The sequence below is a fragment of the Astyanax mexicanus genome, chromosome 16 (assembly GCF_023375975.1).
Source record: "Astyanax mexicanus isolate ESR-SI-001 chromosome 16, AstMex3_surface, whole genome shotgun sequence".
Taxonomy (NCBI): domain Eukaryota; kingdom Metazoa; phylum Chordata; class Actinopteri; order Characiformes; family Acestrorhamphidae; genus Astyanax; species Astyanax mexicanus.
Window position 1 is genome coordinate 35970073 of NC_064423.1, and position 24016 is coordinate 35994088.

General features: G+C 39.6%; 1 protein-coding gene across 2 annotated transcripts in view; it reads right to left on the bottom strand.

Annotated features, from left to right (window-relative positions):
* The window catches only part of ampd3a (adenosine monophosphate deaminase 3a), a 29927-nt gene extending 12622 nt beyond the window's left edge, over positions 1-17305 (bottom strand). Inside the window, exons 1-7 of one of the 2 annotated variants that reach the window (XM_022670061.2) lie at positions 17152-17305; positions 15814-15888; positions 7931-8153; positions 6784-6961; positions 2138-2303; positions 1579-1798; positions 295-424 (exon numbers count right to left, since the gene is read on the bottom strand). In XM_022670061.2, coding sequence (XP_022525782.2) covers positions 295-424; positions 1579-1798; positions 2138-2303; positions 6784-6961; positions 7931-8153; positions 15814-15871 — 975 coding nt within the window. In that variant the 5' untranslated portion in view covers positions 15872-15888; positions 17152-17305. Of the gene's footprint in view, positions 1-294; positions 425-1578; positions 1799-2137; positions 2304-6783; positions 6962-7930; positions 8154-11800; positions 12258-15813; positions 15889-17151 lie in introns of those variants that run through there. The other variant, XM_022670062.2, reaches the window with a different exon arrangement.
* Positions 17306-24016: the final 6711 nt, after the last annotated feature.

Consider the following 24016-nt stretch of genomic DNA (forward strand, 5'->3'; position numbering starts at 1 on the left):
CTGAATAATTAAACTAAATAATTATCTGCTCTTTTAAGGGTATAATTGCATTATTATTATTTTTTATTATTTTTAATCAATGGCAATGGTTTTAAATTACATTATTATTATATGTCACAGTTACTTGTGGGACAATACAGTACATTGCTCAAAAATGGTAATTGTGACGGGTCTAAATGTGATAGTTACGGAACATAAAAATATATAGACCTAAACCTGATTATACAGACAATTAAATGATTTATCATTTGGGTTTTAGATGTGTGGGATTTAAACACACTACCAGAGTCATACCTTCCTCACGTTATAGAAATCTCTGTGTGGGACGCCCTTGAGCTCTTTAAGTTCAGCCATTTCATTGAGCATCTCATGCAGGTAGAACTTCGACCCGAGGAAGTTCAGTCGTCTGTGGCAGTATGTTTTTCTACGTACAAAAAAGATCCAGGTCTGAACATGTGAAGGTGATTTATGATGCACATTCAAGTCTTATACTAATGCATCTAAAAAAAACAGACACATTCAAAAGGGATCGTAAAGTTACTTTATTAAAGTATTTCAGTTCAAAATGTGAAACTCATATTATATATATGTATTACACACAGAGTGATCTATTTTAAGCGTTTATTTCTTTGATTTTAATGATTATGGCTTACAGCCAATAAAACCCTAAAACAGTTTCTCAGAAAATTAGAATATTATATAAGACCAATTGGTGCTTTTGTCAGTGTGGGCAGTGTGCCAAGTCCCAGGGGTGTAGCAACAAATTCAGGGCCCGCTACACTCTCAAAGTCAGTGGGCCTCTATCCATGCCAGTACACAAGGAACGTGAGCGAAAAAATAAAAATCTGGATTTTCATGGGCCCCTCTCCCTACTCGGGCCCTGGGTAGTCAGGTCCACTTTTCCCCCCACTACCACGCCCATGCCAAGTCCTGCTGGAAAATGAAATCCACATCTCCATAAAAGATGTCAGCAGAGGGAAGCATGAAGTGCTGTAAGATTTTCTCTAACCATCACTGATTGTAGTTTTGCTTTACACTAGATCTCAAGAAGTTTGGACTGTGTGTCTCTCCACTCTTCCTCCAGACTCTGCTCCCTTGATTTACAAATGAAATGTAAAATTTACTGATGATCAGTGATGGTTTGGAGAGACATGTCATCTGCTGGTGTTGGTCCACTGTGTTTTATTATCAAGTCTAAAGTCAGTGCAGTTTTGTTTTCCCACAAAATTTTACAGCACTTCATGCTTCCCTCTGCTACTGACAACTTTTATGGAGATGCAGATTTCATTTTCCAGCAGGACTTGGCACACTGCCCACACTAACAAAAGTACCAATTGTTCTTATAGAATATTCTAATTTTCTGAGACACTGATTTTTAGTTTTTTATTGGCTGTAAGCCATAAGCATCAACTATAAAAGAAATAAACACTTAAAATAGATCACTCTGTGTTTAATACATCTATACAATAAATGAGTTTCACATTTTGAACTGAATTACTAAAAATAAAGAACCCTTTTGATAATATTCTAATTTTTGGAGATGCACAAGTTTGTTGTAATGCTACCACAAACACTCACGTAGGACCATCAGCAATCATGGCCAGCACGTGGCTCATGTCCAGGGCGAATGTCTCCAGGTCTGGGTAAGGTAGGCAGCGGGGGCGGTTCAGACGGAGAGCCTCAGCATTGTCATAAACATATATAATCCCATCCCTCATTTTCAGTTCGTAGCTCAGGTTCTCTGGAATGTTCTCCATGCTGTAGGGGTCCTGCCCCTCTTCAGGACAAGGGCAGAGATCTGCAGAGTGGACGATTGAGCCAAAAGAATGTTAGACAGTGGGCTAAATTCACTCTGCACAATTTCAACAACTTAAATCCCAAATTTCCAGCAAGGAAGTGGAACAAAATAGAAAAAAATTAATTATATCTGTTGAACAAAACTATCATCGCAATTTTCTGCATTGTTCTGCAATGAACAGTACCAGTCAAAAGTTTGGATGCAATAATGTCCTTCTAATATCCTGTTTCTGCACCAGAGATGTAGCCTAACAGTGTTTTGTTATACTGTGCTCAGTATCAGTATAATGACAATAAAGCTGAATTGAATTGAGTGTGTACACATACTAGTTTGCAGTACCTGGCAAGACTTCATCTTCCTCCCTCCACTGAGTGTTCTCAGCACTGCGCAGAAACAGGGCGGTGGTCCGAGGGAAGCAGTGGTAGGCTAGTTTTGAATATTTCTCCCGAATAAATAAAGCTTTCAGTAGACTTTTAGCTGCTTGTTCATAATCTTCAACTGTGATCTGAAAGCAGAGAGACAGTAGATTTATTATGTGCTCATTCAAATGAAAGGGAAACGCTAACAACAAAGCAATTCCATTCACAAATTATATTATATTATTAATATTCTGTGATTTTGTGTAGTATCAAACACTTCTAAAGTACTTCAAAAAGTATTGGAAAATTAGTAGTAGGCTAGTAACTTTTATTTCTGCTGCACAAGACAAGGCGAGGCAAGTTTATTTATATAGCACCTTTCATACACAATGGTTATTCAAAGTGCTTTACAAATTTGAAAATACAAAAATAAGTCAAATTAAAAAGCATGTAAAAGAATAACAATAAAAATGGAAATAAAAATAAAATAAGAATAAAGCATGAATTATTCAAACATGATTAAAACAAAGAGAAGTCAAATTTAAATTTAAAACATGTAAAAGTTAAGAGAAAAATTAAGCATGGATGAAATTAGGATATTAGGAAAAACGCCAAAGTGTGACAGTGCAAAAAGCCACAAACACACTTACAACAGACACTCACAACTTTGCGCCACATGAGAAACTTGTCATGATCGTAGCCGATATATATATATATATATATATATATATATATGTCCCACAACCTTTACATTGGTAAAGGTTTATCTTTAGACAGGCTTTTCTCTGTAACGGTACTTCTCGGTCAATTTCAGCCCATTTCTATATTTTTCTTGCCAATTAGTGTTTTTACTTAGTGATTGGGCAATTAATTGGGCAGATTAAAGGCTTTTCATTATTATATATATATATTTTTTTTAAGAAAATTGCTATAAAAATATCTGCACACACAAGGCCGATATTTAACAAATGAGTTCGGGCACTGCTCTGGGCAGCAATTTGAATTTTGCTGCTGTGGAGCTGTTAAAGCTTCTGTCCATGTAGCTGGTTAGGCAGTAAAGCAGTTAAAACTTAAAAGACTTCAGTCCAGAAACACAATAACCCCAAAACCTTTTCTACACAGAGCTAAAAGACACAGACCTGAACCCTCCTCAGCTTCAGCAGATTAGTGAGTAAATCCATCTCACTGCTTTAGTAAAGAGCAGTGAAGCTAATATGCTAGTTAGTGTTCTGCTTTCTGATTATTTAATAGTGGGGACATTGCAATTGTTGACGGTTTAATTGTTTGATTGCGTTTGATAATTATTTGATAATTTGATAATTAACACAGATAAGTTATTGCTTTAGAGTTTCAGTACAATCAGTGAGTTTGTGTCGAGTTCCTCCAGCTGCCATTTCTTTAGTTAGCTGAGTAAAGCTATAGCTATAGTTATAACCTGAGGTAAATGAGCTAATGCTAGCTAATTGGGCCATTCCACTGAATGGGTGCCATTTGCTTGTTGTAATTCTTCCAAATTAAACATTTTTTAATCCTTTCCCACTTCTGAATTTAATTTAATTTAATTCCACCTGCTTTAGTAAAGAGCAGTGAAGCTAATATGCTAGTTAGTGTTCTGCTCTCTGGAGCTTCCAGTAGCTCAGTACTAGCTAGCATTAGCTACTTTATTACCTCAGCTTAGCTTTACTCAGCTAACAAAATTTAGTTGAATAACTAAATAATCTCCAAACATAACCAAACAATTAAACCATCCTTTTATGAAACCTAGTAATGTCATATTTTTGAGACAAGCACATATTGTAGCTAATATAAATGCTAACGATGTATTTAACAGTGGGAATATTGCAATTGTTGACGGTTTAATTGTTTGATTGCGTTTGATAATTATTTAGTTATTTAACAGTACTTATTTAAACAGTAGTTATTTACAGTTATTTAAAGTTATTTAAAGTTATTGCTTTAGAGTTTCAGTAAAAGCAGTTTGAGTTTGTGTCGAGTTCCTCCAGCTGCTGTTTCTTTAGTAAGCGGAGTAAAGCTAACCTGAGGTAAATTAGCTAATGCTAGCTAATTGGGCCATTCCACCAAAAGGGTGCCATTTGCTTGTTGCAATTCTTCCAAATTAAACATATTTTTCATTTTTTTTTATCAACTCTGAATCTAATAACACATGTATTTAACTATTCAAACATGTAACGTTACTGATCAAACTCAGGAAGCTTTACTTATTTTTTTACAATGTTTCTGAGGCTGAACATGGTTACAAAACTCATGTGACATTTACAAAGCATGTTTAAAATCAAGTCCACTAATTCCTTTAATTTTATCTCAAGAAACTTTTTATTTTAAATAAATAGTTGACTGCACGTTCAAATAATTGATATTTATGACAACTGGAACTGGCAATCATTCCTATACAGCTTATTGGGAGAGATAACTGACATAGCTACAATTAGAGGTGAAAATCGGGATAAAAATAATTTTAAAAAATGAATCGTATGAGTTAACACATTAATGTTAATCTTTCATACCACATCACATTTCTAAGTGAAACAACAGTAAATTAGGTAGAAGTGGACGACATTGTGTTTTATTAATAAGCAAAACGTATATAGAATATTATAAAAAAAAAAAAAAACTAAATTACAGGATAAATTGTGGTTAGTATGAATAGTCACATGAACTATTTATGTATCCTTATTTTAATTGTAAAACGTTGCTTAAAAGATTGATTTAATCACAGATTATTTATTTACAATGAACTGAGCAGGACTAGCTGTCAACCTTTGGCAGTTTTATTTTTTGGGATCAACTCCTTTAAAGGCCTAAGAGTTAAAGGCTTAAGTACATTCAAAGTACATGGAAAAATCAGGATTCTCTGGAGTAATATTGGGTGTTATTGTAAAATAAACAGTTTAACATTATTATTTGGAACCAGCTAAATCATAGAAGCTATCCGGTGGTAATTGTTATGCATAGGTCAAGTGTAAAAAGTAAAAATACTATGTTAAATAATACACTAAATATGCGGCAGAGTAAAATGTGTATTCTATACTTCACTTTGTAAAAAGTTAAACTTGATGAAATTATAATTGCTCATATTTTTATTGTATTATTTATCATCACAGATGACAGCCACACTTCTCTCAACATTATCAAGATGTTCCAATGCTTTTCAGAGGATGCTGTGGAAACCCTCTCAAGGAATAGGTAAACTAGACTGTTTACACAAAAGAGAACTACTTTCTCACAGGCCAGGGTCTCTCTTATCACTCTGTCATGTCTCTGACTGGCTAAAGGTAAGATTAATATGTTATTGCACTTTTTATTTGTCAGTATTTTACTTATATGTTGTGTCTGTAAAAAAGATTACGCTGTGTCTTCTTTACATACATTGCAATTTAAATGTCACTGTAGACACTGTATACCCTATATATCAGCTTTACTGACATTTACAATTATTTTAATATTATATATTTTAAAGTCACCAACACAAAAAATATTTATATATATTTTTTTATTACATTAGCATATATTAAAGTGTATATTTTTCATTTCTATTTAAACTTTTTGCCGGGCGGCACGGTGGCGCGGTGGGTAGCACTTCCGCCTCACAGCAAGACGGCCTGGGTTCGATTCCCGGCTGGGGCGACCCGGGTCTTTCTGTGTGGAGTTTGCACGTTCTCCCCGTGTCTGCGTGGGTTTCCTCCGGGTTCTCCGGTTTCCTCCCACAGTCCAAAGACGGCACGTTCAGGCTAATTGGAACTTGATTGAAATTGCCCCTTAGGTGTGAGTGTGTGAGTGAATGTGTCTGTGTGTCTGTCTGTGTCTGTCTGCCTTGCGATGGCTTAGATCGTAGAACCTTGTGATTAGACAGTACCTTTCCTGCCGCGAAATAGCCGACGAGCTGATGTGGCGTTAAACTTGACTACCCAACCCAACCCATTTAAACTTTTTGGGATTTTATATATAAGAAAGCTTTTACAGTCAAAAGTTTGGACACACCTTAAATTCAGTGTTTATTCATTGTTTTAAAATGTTCTGCATTGTAAATTAATAGTAAAATCATCCAAATTATGAAGAAAAATATATAGAGTTATTTAGTAAACAAAATATTTAGAAAATAATACAAAAATACAAAGTCACATAAACATTATATTAATTATAAAAGTTTTACTTAAAAAATAATTTAATTACACATTAAAACTGACATTTACAATGAATTGATCAATATCTATTGGCAACCTGTGGCAGTTTTTTTTTGGCCTAGTAATGTTTTAATAAAATAATAAAATCCTCTGTAAAGATGATTAAATTATTGATCACCTAAAATAATTTAATAAAAAAAAAATATGTTGCCTTTTTAAATAAGCCCTTATTAAATAGATGTGTAAATAATTTAATCACACATTAAAAGTGACATTTACAATGAATTGATCAATATCTATTGGCAACCTGTGGCAGTTTGTTTTTTTGGCCTAGTAATGATTTAATATGTCATTTTTCAATGTATTTTAAATCCTCTGTAAAGATGATTAAATTATTGATCACCTATAATAATTTAATTCTGAAAAAAATATGTTCCCTTTTCAAATAAGCCCTTATATAATAGATAGATAATGGTGTGGTTACCCCAGCACAGTAATCTCCACTGATGGTGACTCTCTGGTACTCGGGGAAGTTGTCTGGAACAGAGGGGCAGGTGGAGGCGGGGGACATGAGTGGAGTGGCTGCGGTCCGAGCCCAGTCCACAACCACTGGGATCTGAAGGGACATAGACTGAGACCGGATCATCTTAAAACTCTTCTTCCTGAATATTTACAAACATAAGCATACAAAATGATACACTCAATATATACAAAATACAGGTTGTTCACAGACATGCTTATTAATGTACTAAATTACACTAAAAGCAGCTGTGTTGATTGTCTAAGTGAGAGTCATCTGGTATAATTTATATGATTTACAGTCATAAATCATATTAATAAGTCTCATTAAATCGGTCTCTGCACACAAACATGGTTAACACTTTAAAATAAGAGTACATGACTGTACTTACGACAGAATGTCTTAACTAATTAACTGACACTATTTAAGACATTATTCATAATTCTTTTAAGTAACGTCTCAATTAATTTTTATTTACAACATTTCTAAATCTGAAAAGTTTTAGGAGTTATTTAATATTATTTTAACTAGTGTCAATTAATCATTAGTTGAGACTAGGGGTGTGCCATATCGTATCGCACTCAATAATATCGCCAACATTTTTTTATATTGTGAGCAATTTTATACCCTGAAATATTGTGCCGTATCACCCACCCCTAATTATCACATCAAGGTACTACTTTTTACTGTTTTTAGTAAAAAAAAAAAAAAAAAACACTATTCTCATTTCCCATTATATATCTACTAGAGACAGATTTTATCTGTCCAGTATCATTTATTTCACTTTAATCCTGGATATATGGAGATATTTGAGGTGTATTATTGGTATCATGACATTCTGGATCTTGAAGTCTTGAATTCTGTTACAAATGTAATTGTGATTGTGAAATGTAATCAAGGTATAATTGATTATTGTTCTATTGTTAGGATCACTGGATGTACTTTTAGATTTTTAAATGCACGCTTTTTTTAAGCTTCAAACAGGACATGCTAAACTAAAGAAAGTTTTTATTAGATTAGTCATTATCTCATGATTATAGCTGAAGTAGAAACATTTCTTTTTGATGGACAGTGGTGTGTTTCAGCACCAGTGCTGAGTTCCCAAACTAACCTCTTGGCGGTTTCCTCAGACTGCTGCTCAGCCAGTTCGCGCAGCAGCTCTCGGTTCTTGGCCTGCTGCAGGCCGATGGGGCAGTCCTCGGGTACCGTGTACATGGAGAGAGCATCTTTATTCTCCTCCTCCTTCAGCGCAGAGGCGTACACTTTCTCCGCTAGCAGACGCACCTCCTCATCCACATCACTCAGGGTGATCTTCGGGAACTGCCGCGGCAGCTCTGGACAGAGACAGTAACCATGATCCATATATATGCCGATATTTTGCTATTGCACCAGGAGTGCCATAAAGTAATCCAAAAGCAGTGTGCAAGACTGGTGGAGGAGAACATGCCAAGATGCATAAAAACTGTGAAAAAAACAGGGTTGTTCCAACAAATATTGATTTCTAAACTCTTAAAACTTTGTGAATAAGAATTTGTTTTCTTTGCATTATTTGAAGTCTGAAAGCTCTGCATCTTTTTTGTTATTTCAGCCATTTCTAATTTTCTGAAAATAAATGCTCTAAATGACAATATTTTTATTAGGAATTTGGAAGAAATGTGGTTTATAGAATAAAACAATAATGTTAATTTTGCTCAATCATATACCTATAAATAGCAAAATCAGAGATTTCAGAGAGTCCAGAGCTGTATATGCTTAAAATAAGCAAAAAAACATTGCCAGTGGTGTAAGCACATTTTTCTTGATTTAGATTACTTTACATCTCCAAATCTTTGAAGTAAGATCTGTACTCATTCAGATTAAACAATGTAAGCGAGCATTTTTCTGGCTTTTAAAACATTACTGTGAAATAAAATCAGCTGCTCCAAACCCGTGGTAACATAGCTGCTCAGATCACAGTCACGCTCGTAATCACCTCTGTCATATATATCATAGCCGCTATCATCATAGCTGGAAATAACCCCACAGTACCAGGTGTGTTTCTAGGCCAAATTGTTTACAGAGCTGTCAGTGGGCCAAGGCACAGCGGGACGCATATACACTGTTTTATAAAGACGCTTGTGTCTCGGTGTGGACAGAACCAGTGTTGGAATCCTGGCAATAACTGCACGTCTGCTGCTCAATAAACAGGAGCTCAGCCAAGCTTTATGTCTGAAAGCAGGCGACACACTTGGTTGTCCTTTGTGGGGAAGAAATGTCAAGGTTTCTATTCCTTTCAAGACTTTTAAGACGCTCACATTCCAGACACGTCTGTGCACTCGCTCTCTCGCTGTGACCCAACAGCTGCGAGGACCTAAAGCAGTCCTAACACTTTTGGAATCCAACAGGGTTCCACAAAGCTGAAACAACGCAGAACAAGGCTCTATGCATCTTGAACATTTTGAAAATTCTCCAGGGTCTAAATGTTTGTGGAAACCTTTTGAATTAATGCATTCATCTACTATCAGTTGCTCCCATTGCTGACACCACTGATGTGCAAATTAACACACACAGATAGTTTGTGTAGTGGCAGTAGAGTTAGAGTCAATAGACAGCCAATAGAATAGGATTCTCTGGAGCAGATAATAAACATGAACCCAATGGCACAATGCTTTATCTAAGGTCAGGTAGGGGCTAGAGGGGTATTGAGACAGTATTGAGTATTGAGTGGAACAGTGTTCTCTTGAATGATTGAGTTCCATCTTACTGTCTATTTCTAAATGAGGTAAACTGAGAAGTTGGAGATGAAGTGGAATGAGGAAGTGATCAACCATAATCCTTGCCTTACTAAAGCTCTTGTTGCTAAATGCAATCAAATCCCAGAAGCAATTACAGCACAAAAAAACTGCTGAGACCCAAAGTTTGGTCTCAAGTTTAGAACCTTGCTCTAAAAGGACCAGAGCAGAGTTGGACATGGTCCCTCTAGGACTAGAACTAAAAAATCCTGCTCTAAAAGGACCAGAACTGTGCTGGACACTATTCCTCCTGTACTAAAACTACAGAACCACAATCTAAAAGGACCAAAGCAGAACTGGACACTGATCCTTTTGTACTAAAACTACAGAACCCTGCTCTAGAAAGACCAGAGCAGAGCTGGATACTGTCCCTTCAGGGCTCGAACTAAAACACCCTGCACTAAAATGACCACAGCAGAGATGGACACTGTCCCTCCAGGACTAGAACTAAAGAACACTGGTCTAAAAGGACAAGAGCAATGCTGGACACAATGCTGGACACAATGCTGGACTAAAACTAAATAACCCTGCTCTTAAAAGACCACAACAGTGCTGTCCCTCCAGAACTACAAGTGCAGAATCCAGCTCTCAAAAACAACTAGAGCAATGTTCTAAACTCTCTTCAGCATCTCTACAAATGGATGGTAAAAAGCCTGTAGCCCAGAGCTGCTACCTCCAGTCCTGGAACCATTGACCCATATGCCCAACTCACGCAAAATGTTCATAGATACAAGTGCTGAATCCTGCTCTAAAAGGACCAGAGCAAGGTTGGACACAGTCCTTGCAGGACTAGAACTAAAGACCATTACTCTAAAAGGACCAGAGCAGAGCTGGACACTGTTCCTCCAGAGCCAGAACTGAAGGACCCTGGTCTAAAAGAACCAGAGCAGAGCTGGAAACTGTCCCTCCAGGACTAGAACTAAATAACCCTGCTCTAAAAGGACCACAGCAAGGCTGAATACTGTCCCTTCAGGACTAAAATTAAATAACCCTGGTCTAAAAGGACCAGAGCAGAGTTGGACACGGCCCCTCCAGGACTAGAACTGAAGAACCCTGCTCTGAAAGGACCAGAGCAGAGCTGGACATGGTCCCACCAGAACTAGAACTAAAGAACCCTGGCTTAAAAGGAACATAACAGACCTGGACACTTTCCCTCCAGAACTAGAAATAAAGAACCCTGCTCTAAAAAGACTCTAAAAAGAGTAATGTTCCTAGCTGTTCAGCATCTATACAAATGGTAGCCCAGAGTTGCTACCTCCAGTCCTGGACCCATTGAACCATATGCCCAAGTACATGTATGTCCACACTTAAACTGGCCAAACTATGCTCTACATTCTGACCAAAACACAGTTGCCAGTTAATAACGCTACTCTTTGTGTCCACCAAACCCTGCCATTTTTCGTCTGTTACATATTGGTTTCCCAAACAACAGTGGTCTTTGCTCTTCGACATTTCTACAAATGGACTCTTAGAAGCCTGTAGTCCAGGGCTGTACTAGTGCAGTCTTAGTCCTTTACCAATCACCCATATGTCCACACCTAAATTGACCAAAACAGACTTAAAAGTGTAGACTACATTTTAACTAAAGCACAGACACTCAATAATCAGGTTTATCTTTGCATCCACCAAAGTATGATTTTTGCGACTAGGCTTATTCTTTGTCTGGGAAGCCAACCTTTTAAGTTTAGTTGCTTTAAAAAAAATACAGTGTTTCCTCTGCTTTTAAGTAGAGGTGACAGGCCCACAGATGATCAACATTTGTTTAGCGGTGTGTATTAGTGCTCTGCTATAGCTACAGAATGCTGACAGGGAGAACCAATAAATGTCTATTTCAAAACCATTGCTATTTCACAATGTTTCTTAAAATTCTGAAGCGGCGAAAACAATAATATATGTAGCTAAAACAATGAAAGTGACAGTTTTGATGTCAAGTATAGATGTTCTGGTTTAAACCAGCATGGTATTTCAAATTTCCCAGAGCTGAGATACACCAGATTCCACTCTGAAGTTTTGTACAGTTTTTTAAGGGAATTTGATCAAGGAAGTCGACAAACTCTGCTGGACTAACTGGACAAGAGCTGGACATAATGCTCTCTAGTCAATACAGTAAGAAACCCAAGCTTCCCTGACTTCCCTGACATTAACGTGATCCTCACTCTTACAGTAAATCAATCTCGACAAACAAACTCCCTCCACAACCACAACCTTACCTTCAGCTCCAGCAACTGCCATTCCTGCTCTGATTCTGGTCCAAGCGAGTGTGTCTGAGCCTATGAGAGTCTGAGCCTGTGATGTGCGCCAGGTCCAGTACTGCTCTGAATCTGCTGCTGCTGCTTTGTGGCCGGTGTGCTTTTGTTTTCTTGACCGTCTCCATTTCTCTCTCTATTTTAAGAGGCCAGCGGCATCACGTCCACTGAGCCACTAATCCTGTGAGCATGTCGCAACCGCCTGTCAACAGAGCGGGAGCCCACTGCATATGGACAGTCGCTCTATGTTCTAAGCCCCATGTTCTACCACACCCTCCTACACGCATTCAACACACGTATCTCCTGTACGCCTTCTCTTATAGACCCCTACTGTTCTTGGTGGGATCACTGCAGAGCCCTTGACCCCTTCCGTAAATGTTGCAGCAGAGCCCCAAACATTACTAGTGGTCTGACTGACAGCTCCAAGCAATGCTACCACCCCCACCTCCAAACGGATCATTAATCCCCCACTATGACCTTGCAGTGGGATCAGGACACTGAAGCTCAAAATAATTAATCCTGTCGGTCATTAGTGGAACTGTCAATCGGCGAACAGGTAACAAGGCCTGTGCAGACCCCCCCTGAATCTCCAAACCCCGCTTCATCTCCAAAGCCTGGCTTTGACGCTGGCTGGGCTGATGACACAGCACTCCATGCACCTCCAGTCACTTTACACTGTAGACTCCAGACAATTTGAAACTGTAGACCACCAGCCTGTTTACAGCAAGCAGCACGGGATGATCCTGCGCTGGCTGTGAACACAGCCTGTGAGATAAAGGGTAGAGGGGGTGAGGCTTACCTGATCCGCCTGTTGTTCAGCAAGCTCTCGTGGGGCTTTGTCCCACCTCTGCTTTTTGTTATTTACAAGCGTCCCATTCGCCGCCAGCAGGATCAGCTGGAACAGCTGTTTTTGTCTGTAATCTCAGAGAGGCTCCGAACTTACTCTAACCCTACAGAGCAACCAGCCCGACCGCTGTCACCCTAAACCCTCAACAACCAGAGCCATATCAACAGTAGGGTTTCAGTATTGTAAGGGCTGGGCAATATTGTTAAATAATTTCCTTCAAATAAACAAGCAATCCTTGATTACAATTTCCTACACAGCAGCTGCTATTTTTTAAGGATACCAAGCAGTTTTTTTTTTCATTGAACACAATGCAAACATAACCATATACAGCTCTGGGCAAAAGTTTACCACTTCAGTTTCTGAATTTTGCTATTTATAGGTATACGTTTGAGTAAAATGAGCATCTATAAACTACCAACAACAGTTCTCTCAAATTCCAGAATAAAAATACTGTCATTTAGAGCATTTATTTGCAGAAAATGAGAAATGGCTGAAATATCAAAAAATATGCAGAGCTTTCAGACCTCAAATAATGCAAAGAAAACAAGGGCATATTATAAAGTTTTAAGAGATAATAAATCAATATTTGTTGAAATAACCCTGTTTTTTAATCACAGTTTTCATGCATCTTTGCATGATCTCCTCCACCAGTCTTACACACTGCTTTCTGATAACTTTATGCCACTCCTGGAAGTGAATGGAGAGGTGCGTGGATCGAGAGGAGGAGGTGCATGGATGGAGAGGAGGAGGTGCGTGGATCAAGAGGAGGAGGTGCGTGGATGGAGAGGAGGAGGTGTTTGGATCGGGAGGAGGAGGTGTGTGGATCGGAAGGAGGAGGTGTGTGGATCGGAAGGAGGAGGTGTGTGGATCGGAAGGAGGAGGTGTTTGGATCGGGAGGAGGAGGTTTGTAAATCGGGAGGAGGTGCGTAGATCGAGAGGAGGAGGTGTGTGAATCGGAAAGAGGTGTGTGGATCGGGAGGAGGTGAGTGGATCGAGAGAAAATTTGTAGATCGGGAGGAGGAGGTGTGTGAATCGGAAGGAGGTGTGTGGATCGAGAGGAGGAGGTGTGTGAATCGGAAGGAGGTGTGTGGATCGGGAGGAGGTGCGTGCATCACACAAAAAGTTTTTATTTTCTGTTGCAGGAACAAGTACTTCTGAATGATGTATTTCTGTTTGAATCAGATGAATTAAGCTCCAGGCAGTGCCTCTGTTGTTCTCATTCTCTCCATCTCATTGATCAGTAAGAGGTGTGGATCGGATGGCTGGCTGAGGGATTTGAGCTATATGAGAGATTAATGGGCTGTTGGCTGGGTTTTAATAGCTCAGGCTGAGAGCTATAGTGCAGGTCAGTGGGGGGAAGAGAAAAGCCCACAGCTCTGGAACAGCAGAACAGCTTGCAATCAGTTTGTGATAATGCCCGAATGGACACAACTTACCCTTCTTAAAGACGCAGACAAACAAAGGCCATTTTATCCTCATCACAGTATTTCTGAGCCTCTAAACACGGTAATTAATTGGGTGCTTAAAATGTAATGAGCGTTCTTCTATTCTTCCCATTAGGAGACACAAGGCAAGTCTCTTATTTTCTGATCTGATTCTCAGGATGCTTCATTTAAGTGATTAATTACTGATCCACTTACAGCAGAAGTTGGTCATTTAGCTGCACAATTATACCCTCAGTCTGAGAGCAGCACAGTGCTGCCAACAAAGCAGCACCACCAGAGGAAGATTTTGGTACATTGGGAAGCTGGAATTTGAACCCATGTCGCTCTGGATACATAGCAGCTAAAAAACGCCCAAATTCAATCTTTAATGCCTTTTTCAATTCCAATTTAAGCCACATCCATATGTGGTGTTGAAATCTTTCAAATACCTAATAAGCAGCAATCTAATTTAATTGACTGCATTTCAGGCAACTTTTACATCAATCCAACCATCTCCTTCACTAAGGAGAAAGAAAAATAGACAGCAGCAGAGACAGAGCTGCAAGTGATGCAAAAGACATGGCTAAGAATCAGATTTGATCGTCCAGAGTGTCCAGAATAGGGTCAATCAAATCAGTATTAAACAAGAAAGATTTCTCCACAAGGTTTTTCCAAAAGTAAGTTGAACATATGATATTAATACTAATAACTGTTTATTAATAACTGGAGTAAAATAGTTGTGCATAATAATTGTAATAATTGTGTGGATATATCGTAAATACAGCATGTAAAATTAAAACATAGCATATACTTTTGTATGTATGATCTGTCATTAAGTGACAGAGCTTATCCTCTATGGCTGTGCATGGCTGTGGATGGATTGATGGATTGATGAATAAACTGAGATGAATGGATTGATGAATAGATAAATGGATACATGGATGGATGATAGATAGAGAGGGTGGATGGATGAATAAATGGATAAAATGATAGAAGAATGGATTGATAAATAGATAGATGGATGGGTGGAAGAATAAGTGGATGGATGGATTGATGGACAGTAGGTGGATGGATGGATACACTGATATATGGATGTATTGATGAATAGATAGATACATGTATGATGAATAGATAGAGAGTTAGAGAGAATGGATAGATGGATGGATGGATGGATACTTTATTGAGCCAAGGGGAAATTCTGGACATCCAGTAGCAGCTATACATAGTACACAGACGTTACAAATGATTGTATCTAAAATACAATAAAAATTAAAATATTTGGAAATTTGAAAGCAATCTTAATATGCCAAAAAATTAACTCAGATTGGCAGTCTGAATATAGCCTAGATGATAATCAACTCATTTCATGCCCAACTCATCCCATCCAAAAGTAATAAATGGACCTTTATTCCAGAAAACACAGTTGATTCCACTGCTCAACAGATTAATGCTGTGGATTTATACCCCACTACCTAACCCACACCTGGCATTAAGCATCATATCAATAGATTAATGTTTATTTATCTGCTCCAGAGAGTCCTATTATACTGGAAATATGTTTATCTCTATAGGCACTAGACAAGTTATGAATGTGAATTTGCTTATGTGTGTCTGTAATGTGTGCAACCTAAGACAGTAGATTTATCAGAAGGGGTGTCCACAAACATTTAGATATAGAGTATTTCTCCATTTTTGAATGTACTCACCATTTCCTAAACAGGGACTAGATAGCTGCTTCACCAGGCGGCTGTCTGCTCTCCTCATTCTGTGATCTGTCAGAACTGCAGAAAACATAATTGGAACAAATGAGAGATTTGTTTTATCTCAAAGCAAAATAATATTCAAACAAGAAAAACCAAGCAAGCCAAGATTTCCTGGACTCCCCCTTGTGAATCTCAGGTAGGTAAACATTTGTCCCTGTCAGAAACTTGTAAAGAACTTTTTTTTTATGTGGCAGTGATTATTTCTGCCATATTTAACTGAAATACAAGGAGGTTCTGTTTGCACTTTTATATTAAACTAAGCTATTTGGAAACAATTTTGAAAAAAATATTGGAGTAAAGAAAACAATGGCTTGCACATCCTTTTAAATGATGCTGTCGTTATGAAAAAAAATAAAAATCTAAATCGCAATAGAGAATTGCTCATATATTTGAAGATTATTGAGATTTTTTTTTTTAATACTATAATCCAGCCCTACTTGTGATATATCATGTATTGCAATATTCGATACAACTCTATACAATCCTTGAGACGATACTTGTGCAGATATGGTGATATCAGGGGCAAGTCTTAGTGAGTTTAGAGAGCCAGAGTTTAAAAAAAATACTGATATTTGACATCACAAATCAATACTGTATCACAAACAAACAAAGAAATACAATATATTGCAATATCTATATTTTCTCCCACCCCTAATCTTGAGTGATGAATCATGTTAGCAATATTTTTTTTATCATTAAACAAAGTTTTTAATAACATGATGAGAGATAATATAAGTCTACATGTATATTAATGGTGATATGTGACTAGTAAGAATTATATTAAGGATTTGCAGCCCTGGTAATATGACTATTCTAAATGTTTTCATAGGTAGAGCTGTATATTTGTTAATTATTTATATTATGATTTATAGCTGATGTTTGTAATTAGAGATTTTGCTGGTAAACACTATGTTAGGACACTAGCTTGTATCACCTAGACTTACAATTGCACCTGCCTGAGCTCAGCCTCACCTGCTGAGTGTTATTCCCTAAGGAGAAGAGGAGAGGGAACAAACAACCCCTCCAACACACACACACACACACACACACACACACACACACTCCACCTGAATAACAACAGAGAGAAACTCACTGACCAGCAGGTGCCCCTTAAAACACCCAGCTATTCACACACAGAAGCCCCTCTAACCGCCTTCGCCACCCCCGGCTGTGCTGAACTCTGCCCGGGTACTAGCAGTAACGTTAGCCGCGCTCAGGCTGTCTCAGGTAGGCAGAGCTGAGCATCATCACCGCGGTATAATTTCTAACAGCGGGACTCACAGTGGATCACAGCCTCCGCGCCTCCTCCAATCCTCTCTCTTCACACACAGACTCCCTCAGACTCCAGGCCGCAGTTTAGAAACACAGACGGGGCGCGTGCACACAGCCCACAGTGGTATCATCTCCAGGAGCTGAAGGTCTGCTGAATGTGAGCAGGATCCTCTCAACTCCAACCCTCACCACAGGCTGAAGCGCCGCCGTGTGGAGAGTCTCTACAGTCACTTCAGTTTCTGAATCAGTTTCTCTGATTTTGCTATTTGTAGGTTTATGTTTGAGTAAAATGAATATTGTTGTTTTATTCTATAAACTACTGACAACATTTCTTCCAAATTCCAAATAAAAATATAATCATTTACAGCATTTATTTTCAGACAAAAAGATATCACAGTTTTCAAGCATCTTGGCATGTTCTCCTCCACCAGTCTTACACACTGCTTCTGTGCAACTTTATGCTACTCCTAGTGCAAAAATCTTCATCAATCTTTCTCTTGATTATATTCCAGAGGTTTTCAAATTTTACATGTCACGATAAGTTTATTTTTCTAAATATTGTTCAATGAATTATTGCAATAGACAATTTGGTTTTTATTTTAAAATAACAGTATGCAAATAATAAAATAATTACATACTGATTACGTTAAAGTGTGAAATTTTGATAGTTAGAAGGTGCTCCAACTGTTCCTTGGGGCATCTCTAAGTTCTCCAATAGTCATTCACTGAAGCTAATGTAATGAATTGAGCATCTCCAACTGTCCTTTTTTTGGGTCTCCAAGTGTGCTTTTGGGTATCTCCAAGTGTCATTTTCTAGGTCTCCAAGTGTACTTATGGGCATCTCTAAGTGTTATTTTTGAGCATCTCCAAGTGTCCTTTTGGACATCTCCAAGTGTCCTTTTTTGGGTCCCCAAGTGTCCTTTTGGACATCTCCAAGTGTCCTTTTGGGCATCTCCAAGTGTCATTTTGGGCATCTCCAAGTGTCTATTTGGGCATCTCCAAGTGTCCTTTTGGGCATCTCCAAGTGTCATTTTGGGCATCTCCAAGTGTCCTTTTGGGCATCTCCAAGTGTCCTTTTGGACATCTCCAAGTGTCCTTTTTTGGGTCCCCAAGTGTCCTTTTGGACATCTCCAAGTGTCCTTTTGGGCATCTCCAAGTGTCATTTTGGGCATCTCCAAGTGTCTATTTGGGCATCTCCAAGTGTCCCTTTGGGCATCTCCAAGTGTCCGTTTGGGCATCTCCAAGTGTCCGTTTGGGCATCTCCAAGTGTCCTTTTGGGCATCTCCAAGTGTCCTTTTGAGTATCTCCAAGTGTCATTTTCTAGGTCTCCAAGTGTACTTATGGGCATCTCTAAGTGTTATTTTTGAGCATCTCCAAGTGTCCTTTTTTGGGTCCCCAAGTGTCCTTTTGGACATCTCCAAGTGTCCTTTTGGGCATCTCCAAGTGTCATTTTGGGCATCTCCAAGTGTCTATTTGGGCATCTCCAAGTGTCCCTTTGGGCATCTCCAAGTGTCCGTTTGGGCATCTCCAAGTGTCCTTTTGGCCATCTCCAAGTGTCCTTTACTTTTGTGCATCTCCAAGTGTACTTTTGGGCATCTCGATGTGTACTTTTGGGCACCTCCAAGTGTCCATTTGGCTAACTCCAAGTGTTCCTTTTGGGCATCTCCAAGTGTCCTTTTGGGCATCTCCAAGTGTCATTTTGGGCATCTCCAAGTGTACTTTTGGGCATCTCGATGTGTACTTTTGGGCATCTCCAAGTGTCCTTTTGGGCATCTCCAAGTGTCCATTTGAGCATCTCCAAGTGTCCTTTTGGGCATCTCCAAGTGTCCTTTTGGGCATCTCCAAGTGTCCTTTTGGGTATCTCCAAGTGTCCTTTTTGGGCATCTCCAAGTGTCTATTTGGGCATCTCCAAGTGTCCTTTTGGGCATCTCCAAGTGTCATTTTGGACATCTCCAAGTGTCCATTTGGGCATCTCCAAGTGTCCATTTTGGCACCTCCAAGTGTCCTTTTGGCCATCTCCAGGTGTCCTTTTGGACATCTCCAAGTGTCCATTTGGCTAACTCCAAGTGTCCCTTTGGGCCTCTTAAAGTGTCTGTTTGGGCATCTCCAAGTGCCTTTTTGGGCATCTCCAAGGGTACTTTTGGGCATCTCCAAGTGTCCTTTTGGGCATCTCCAAGTGTCCTTTTGGGTATCTCCAGGTCTCCTTTCGGGCATCTCCAAGTGTCTATTTGGGCATCTCCAAGTGTCCTTTTGGGCATCTCCAGGTCTCCTTTCGGGCATCTCCAAGTGTCTATTTGGGCATCTCCAAGTGTCCTTTTGGCCATCTCCAAGTGTCCTTTACTTTTGTGCATCTCCAAGTGTACTTTTGGGCATCTCGATGTGTACTTTTGGGCACCTCCAAGTGTCCATTTGGCTAACTCCAAGTGTTCCTTTTGGGCATCTCCGAGTGTCCTTTTGGGCATCTCCAAGTGTCATTTTGGGCATCTCCAAGTGTACTTTTGGGCATCTCGATGTGTACTTTTGGGCATCTCCAAGTGTCCTTTTGGGCATCTCCAAGTGTCCATTTGAGCATCTCCAAGTGTCCTTTTGGGCATCTCCAAGTGTCCTTTTGGGCATCTCCAAGTGTCCTTTTGGGCATCTCCAAGTGTCCTTTTTGGGCATCTCCAAGTGTCTATTTGGGCATCTCCAAGTGTCCTTTTGGGCATCTCCAAGTGTCATTTTGGACATCTCCAAGTGTCCATTTGGGCATCTCCAAGTGTCCATTTTGGCACCTCCAAGTGTCCTTTTGGCCATCTCCAGGTGTCCTTTTGGACATCTCCAAGTGTCCATTTGGCTAACTCCAAGTGTCCCTTTGGGCCTCTTAAAGTGTCTGTTTGGGCATCTCCAAGTGCCTTTTTGGGCATCTCCAAGGGTACTTTTGGGCATCTCCAAGTGTCCTTTTGGGCATCTCCAAGTGTCCTTTTGGGTATCTCCAGGTCTCCTTTCGGGCATCTCCAAGTGTCTATTTGGGCATCTCCAAGTGTCCTTTTGGGCATCTCCAGGTCTCCTTTCGGGCATCTCCAAGTGTCTATTTGGGCATCTCCAAGTGTCCTTTTGGGTATCTCCAGGTCTCCTTTCGGGCATCTCCAAGTGTCTATTTGGGTATCTCCAAGTGTCCTCTTGGTCATCTTCAATTATCTATTTGGGCTTTTCCAAGTGTCAATTTGGGCATCTCCAAGTTTTCATTTGGGCATCTCCAAGTGTTCCTTTGATCATCTCCAAGTGTCCTTTTGGCCATCTCCAAGTGTGTTTTCGGGCATCTTCAAGTGTACTTTTGTGCATCTCCAAGTGTCATTTTGGGTATCTCCAAGTGTCTTTTTCGCCATCTCCAAGTGTACTTTTGGGCATCTCGGACTGTCCTTTTGGGCATCTCCAAATGTCATTTTAGGCATCTGCAAGTGTACTTTTGGACATCTATTATTGTCCTTTTGGCATCTCCAAGTGTCCTTTTGGACATCTCCAAGTGTCCATTTGGTATCTCCAAGTGTCCTTTTTTGCATCTCCGAGTGTCCATTTGGGAATCTCAAAGTGTACTTTTGGGCATCCCCAAGTGTCATTTTGGGCATCTCCAAATGTCTATTTGGGCATCTCCAAGTGTCCTTTTGGGCATCCTCAAGTGTCCTTTTTGGGCATCTCCAAGTGTCCTTTTGGGCATCTCCAAGTGTCCTTTTGTGCATCTCCAAGTGTCCTTTTGGGCATCTCCAAGTGTCCTTTTGGCCATCTCCAAGTGTTCATTTGGGCATCTCCAGGTGTCCTTTCGGGCATCTCCAAGTGTACTTTTGGGCATCTCCAAGTGTACTTTTGGGCATCTCGATGTGTGCTTTTGGGCATTTCCTCTTGGGCTTCTCCAAGTGTCCATTTGTGCATCTCCAAGGGTACTTTTGGGCATCTCCAAGTGTCATTTTGGGCATCTCCAAGTGTCTATTTGGGCATCTCCAAGTGTTCTCTTGGGCTTCTCCAAGTGTCCATTTGAGCATCTCCAAGGGTACTTTTGGGATTCTCCAAGTGTTAATTTTGGCATCTCCAAGTGTCCTTTTCGGCATCTCCAAGTTTTAATTTGGGCATCTCCAAGTGTCCTTTTCGGCATCTCCAAGTGCACTTTTGGGCATCTCCGAGTGTCCTTTTTGCATCTACAAGTGTCCACTTGGGCATCTCCAAGGGTTCTATTGGGCATCTCCAAGTGTCCTTTTGGGCATCTCCAAGTGTCCTTTTCGGCATCTCCAAGTGCACTTTTGGGCATCTCCGAGTGTCCTTTTTGCATCTACAAGTGTCTATTTGGGCATCTCCAAGGGTTCTATTGGGCATCTCCAAGTGTCCTTTTGAGTATCTCCAAGTGTTAATTTTGGCATCTCAAAGTGTCCTTTTCGGCATCTCCAAGTTTTAATTTGGGCATCTCCAACTGTCCATTTGGGCACCTTTTGGGTATCTCAAAGTGTCCTTTTAGGTATCTTCAAGTGTCCTTTCAGGCATCTCCACGTGTACTTTTGGGCATCTCCGAGTGTCCATTTTGCATCTCCAAGTGTCCATTTGGGCATCTCCAAGTGTCCTTTTGGGCTTCTCCAAGTGTTAACTTTGGGAAATCTAGGAATTACAGAGTTCTAATAAATTACAGACTCTCGTTTATAAAAAAAATAAAATAAAATAAACAACTTTTATTTTAGGGCTGCTAGGACTTAATTTAGTGGTAATGTTGTTAGAGCACCCGTAAAAAAAAAGGTCTAGACGTACCTCTGGTCTCATAAATGACTTATTTTTATTGTCAATATATTACTATTCTAACATCTGAAAGTGGAAAGAATGTTCATCCACAGTAAAGCATTAATACATGAAATTGTGTTGAAAGGTCAGACAGTAATGGCACATCTGGGATTTACACCCATGGTTACAGTATACTGTATGTGGGTTAAAATAGGGCCAAGTTCTGTACAGTATGTTCTCAGCCTAGTCCAGTAACATACCACTGTTACCAACAACAGTCACCACTAGGTGGAGCTGTAATCTAACAAATTCCACAAATCCTCAGTCCTGCTTCCTATATATAACACGTGTAGGCATGTCTGCATTGTGACAGTGAGTTGTAGGACATCTCCATGCAGTTCATTACCACAAAACTGACCCTGCAGGGCTCATCCTCGGCCTGCAGGGAGGTCACCACAGTGTCCACTGTTAGGAGTCAGAGAGGAAGTTCAATGGCCGTGTTCTGTACATCCTTTAACGTATGTCTCTCAGACCTTTTGACCTTTACTTTGCCAGACGGGGTGAACTCCAGCACAGACGGCCTTTAGTGCTTCTTGGCTGGACATGTGTGTTTACTTTTTAAACTGCCTGTGGATGAGGAAACTTTATAGAGAACAAGCTGAAGATTTCCTCCAGGGCACGACTTTTAATGGTTAAAACTGGGCAAAGATTTGCACCGCAATAACTGCTTCAGACTTTATGGGTGGATTTTACCACACTGTCTAATCGAATACATCATTTGATTTGGAAAATGTGGAAAACACGAGATAAGACTGAGACTAAGACTGAGATTGTAAGGTTCCAGCTCAAGATGTTTGGCCTGAGAAATCACCATAAAATAGATTGTATTATTCAAAAGCAACCAAGAGCCTGAATATTAACTTGACTAGAATACTATTTATTAAATAAAAAATACTTTAGAAGTATTTAGACCAATATTTTAATTTTGTCTGCTTTAAAATATATAATAAAAAAAAAACTAGCAGTGCAGAATAGGGTAAAATACTAAAAATGAGGCATCTAGGAAGTTGTGTCTGCTTGGTATGTCCATTGGAGTGACCTGAATAAAACAAATGGTCACAGATAGAAGGCTATCAAAGAGCTATCAAGGCCCCTCAATTCTGAACACTAGTAAATACAGTATATTGTTTACATCTTAAAAGACCAAGGCCTACATTCTGTACAAGGCAGGTAAAAAAGCTAAAAAAGATGCCATTGATGATTTTATACAGTCATTTGCAGCCCAGCAAAACAAGGCTTTTCTAAACTACCTCGCTCTTCTTCCACAAACCAGTGATTGGTTGTGGAGGACTTCATTAAAACAGCATGGGCAACCCAGTAAAAGTGCATAGCTGAAGTTCCATCTCATTAGGAGAGGAATGGAAATGGGGTGTTTAATAGGAACGTCCTACGGCGGTGAGCCTCTCTCAGTAGTGCAGAGCTCGGAGGAATGCTGCACAGTCCGTCCCGATGCCTCCCTCAGAAAGCAGCCAGCATCCTTCTGGACAGACTGCCTTGTTTTTTAGTCTCAGTTTGATCTCTGGGCCAAAGCCACGATCTGGCCATCCTGTTATTTAAGACGTCCTGCTCTGATACTCCACACATATCATGTCATATCTTACTATGTAAGAGAAGAAAAGACTCCAGCCTACAGTAGGCCTTAAATAGGCAACTAGGGCTGTATGATGATCATGTTCACCTACATATGTTCAAGCTGTGTTGTTCTGTTCTGACATATTTTCTGATCCAATCTTTCATGTGTCTTTTTGGTTCACTTCACATTTATATTTGTGATTGTAAGTGAACCATATCTGTCATACCTGCGACAAGCCTGCATGTGCTTTAAATGTGACGTCATGTGAAGTGATGTGATCTATGTTCATGAATGTGATTCAGATCTTGGAAAGTGATGCTGAAAGTGAAAAGTGGCACGAAAATTTTCCAAAAACAGATATGTGGCACTTTGACCTCTGAATTGATTTTATTTCATTTGATTAAATTAAATCAATGGAAAATGGAGAAGATAGCACACTCCTGTTTTATCACCCATAACTCCCAGCAAACCAGATAATATGAACCAGACACTGACGACTGCAAC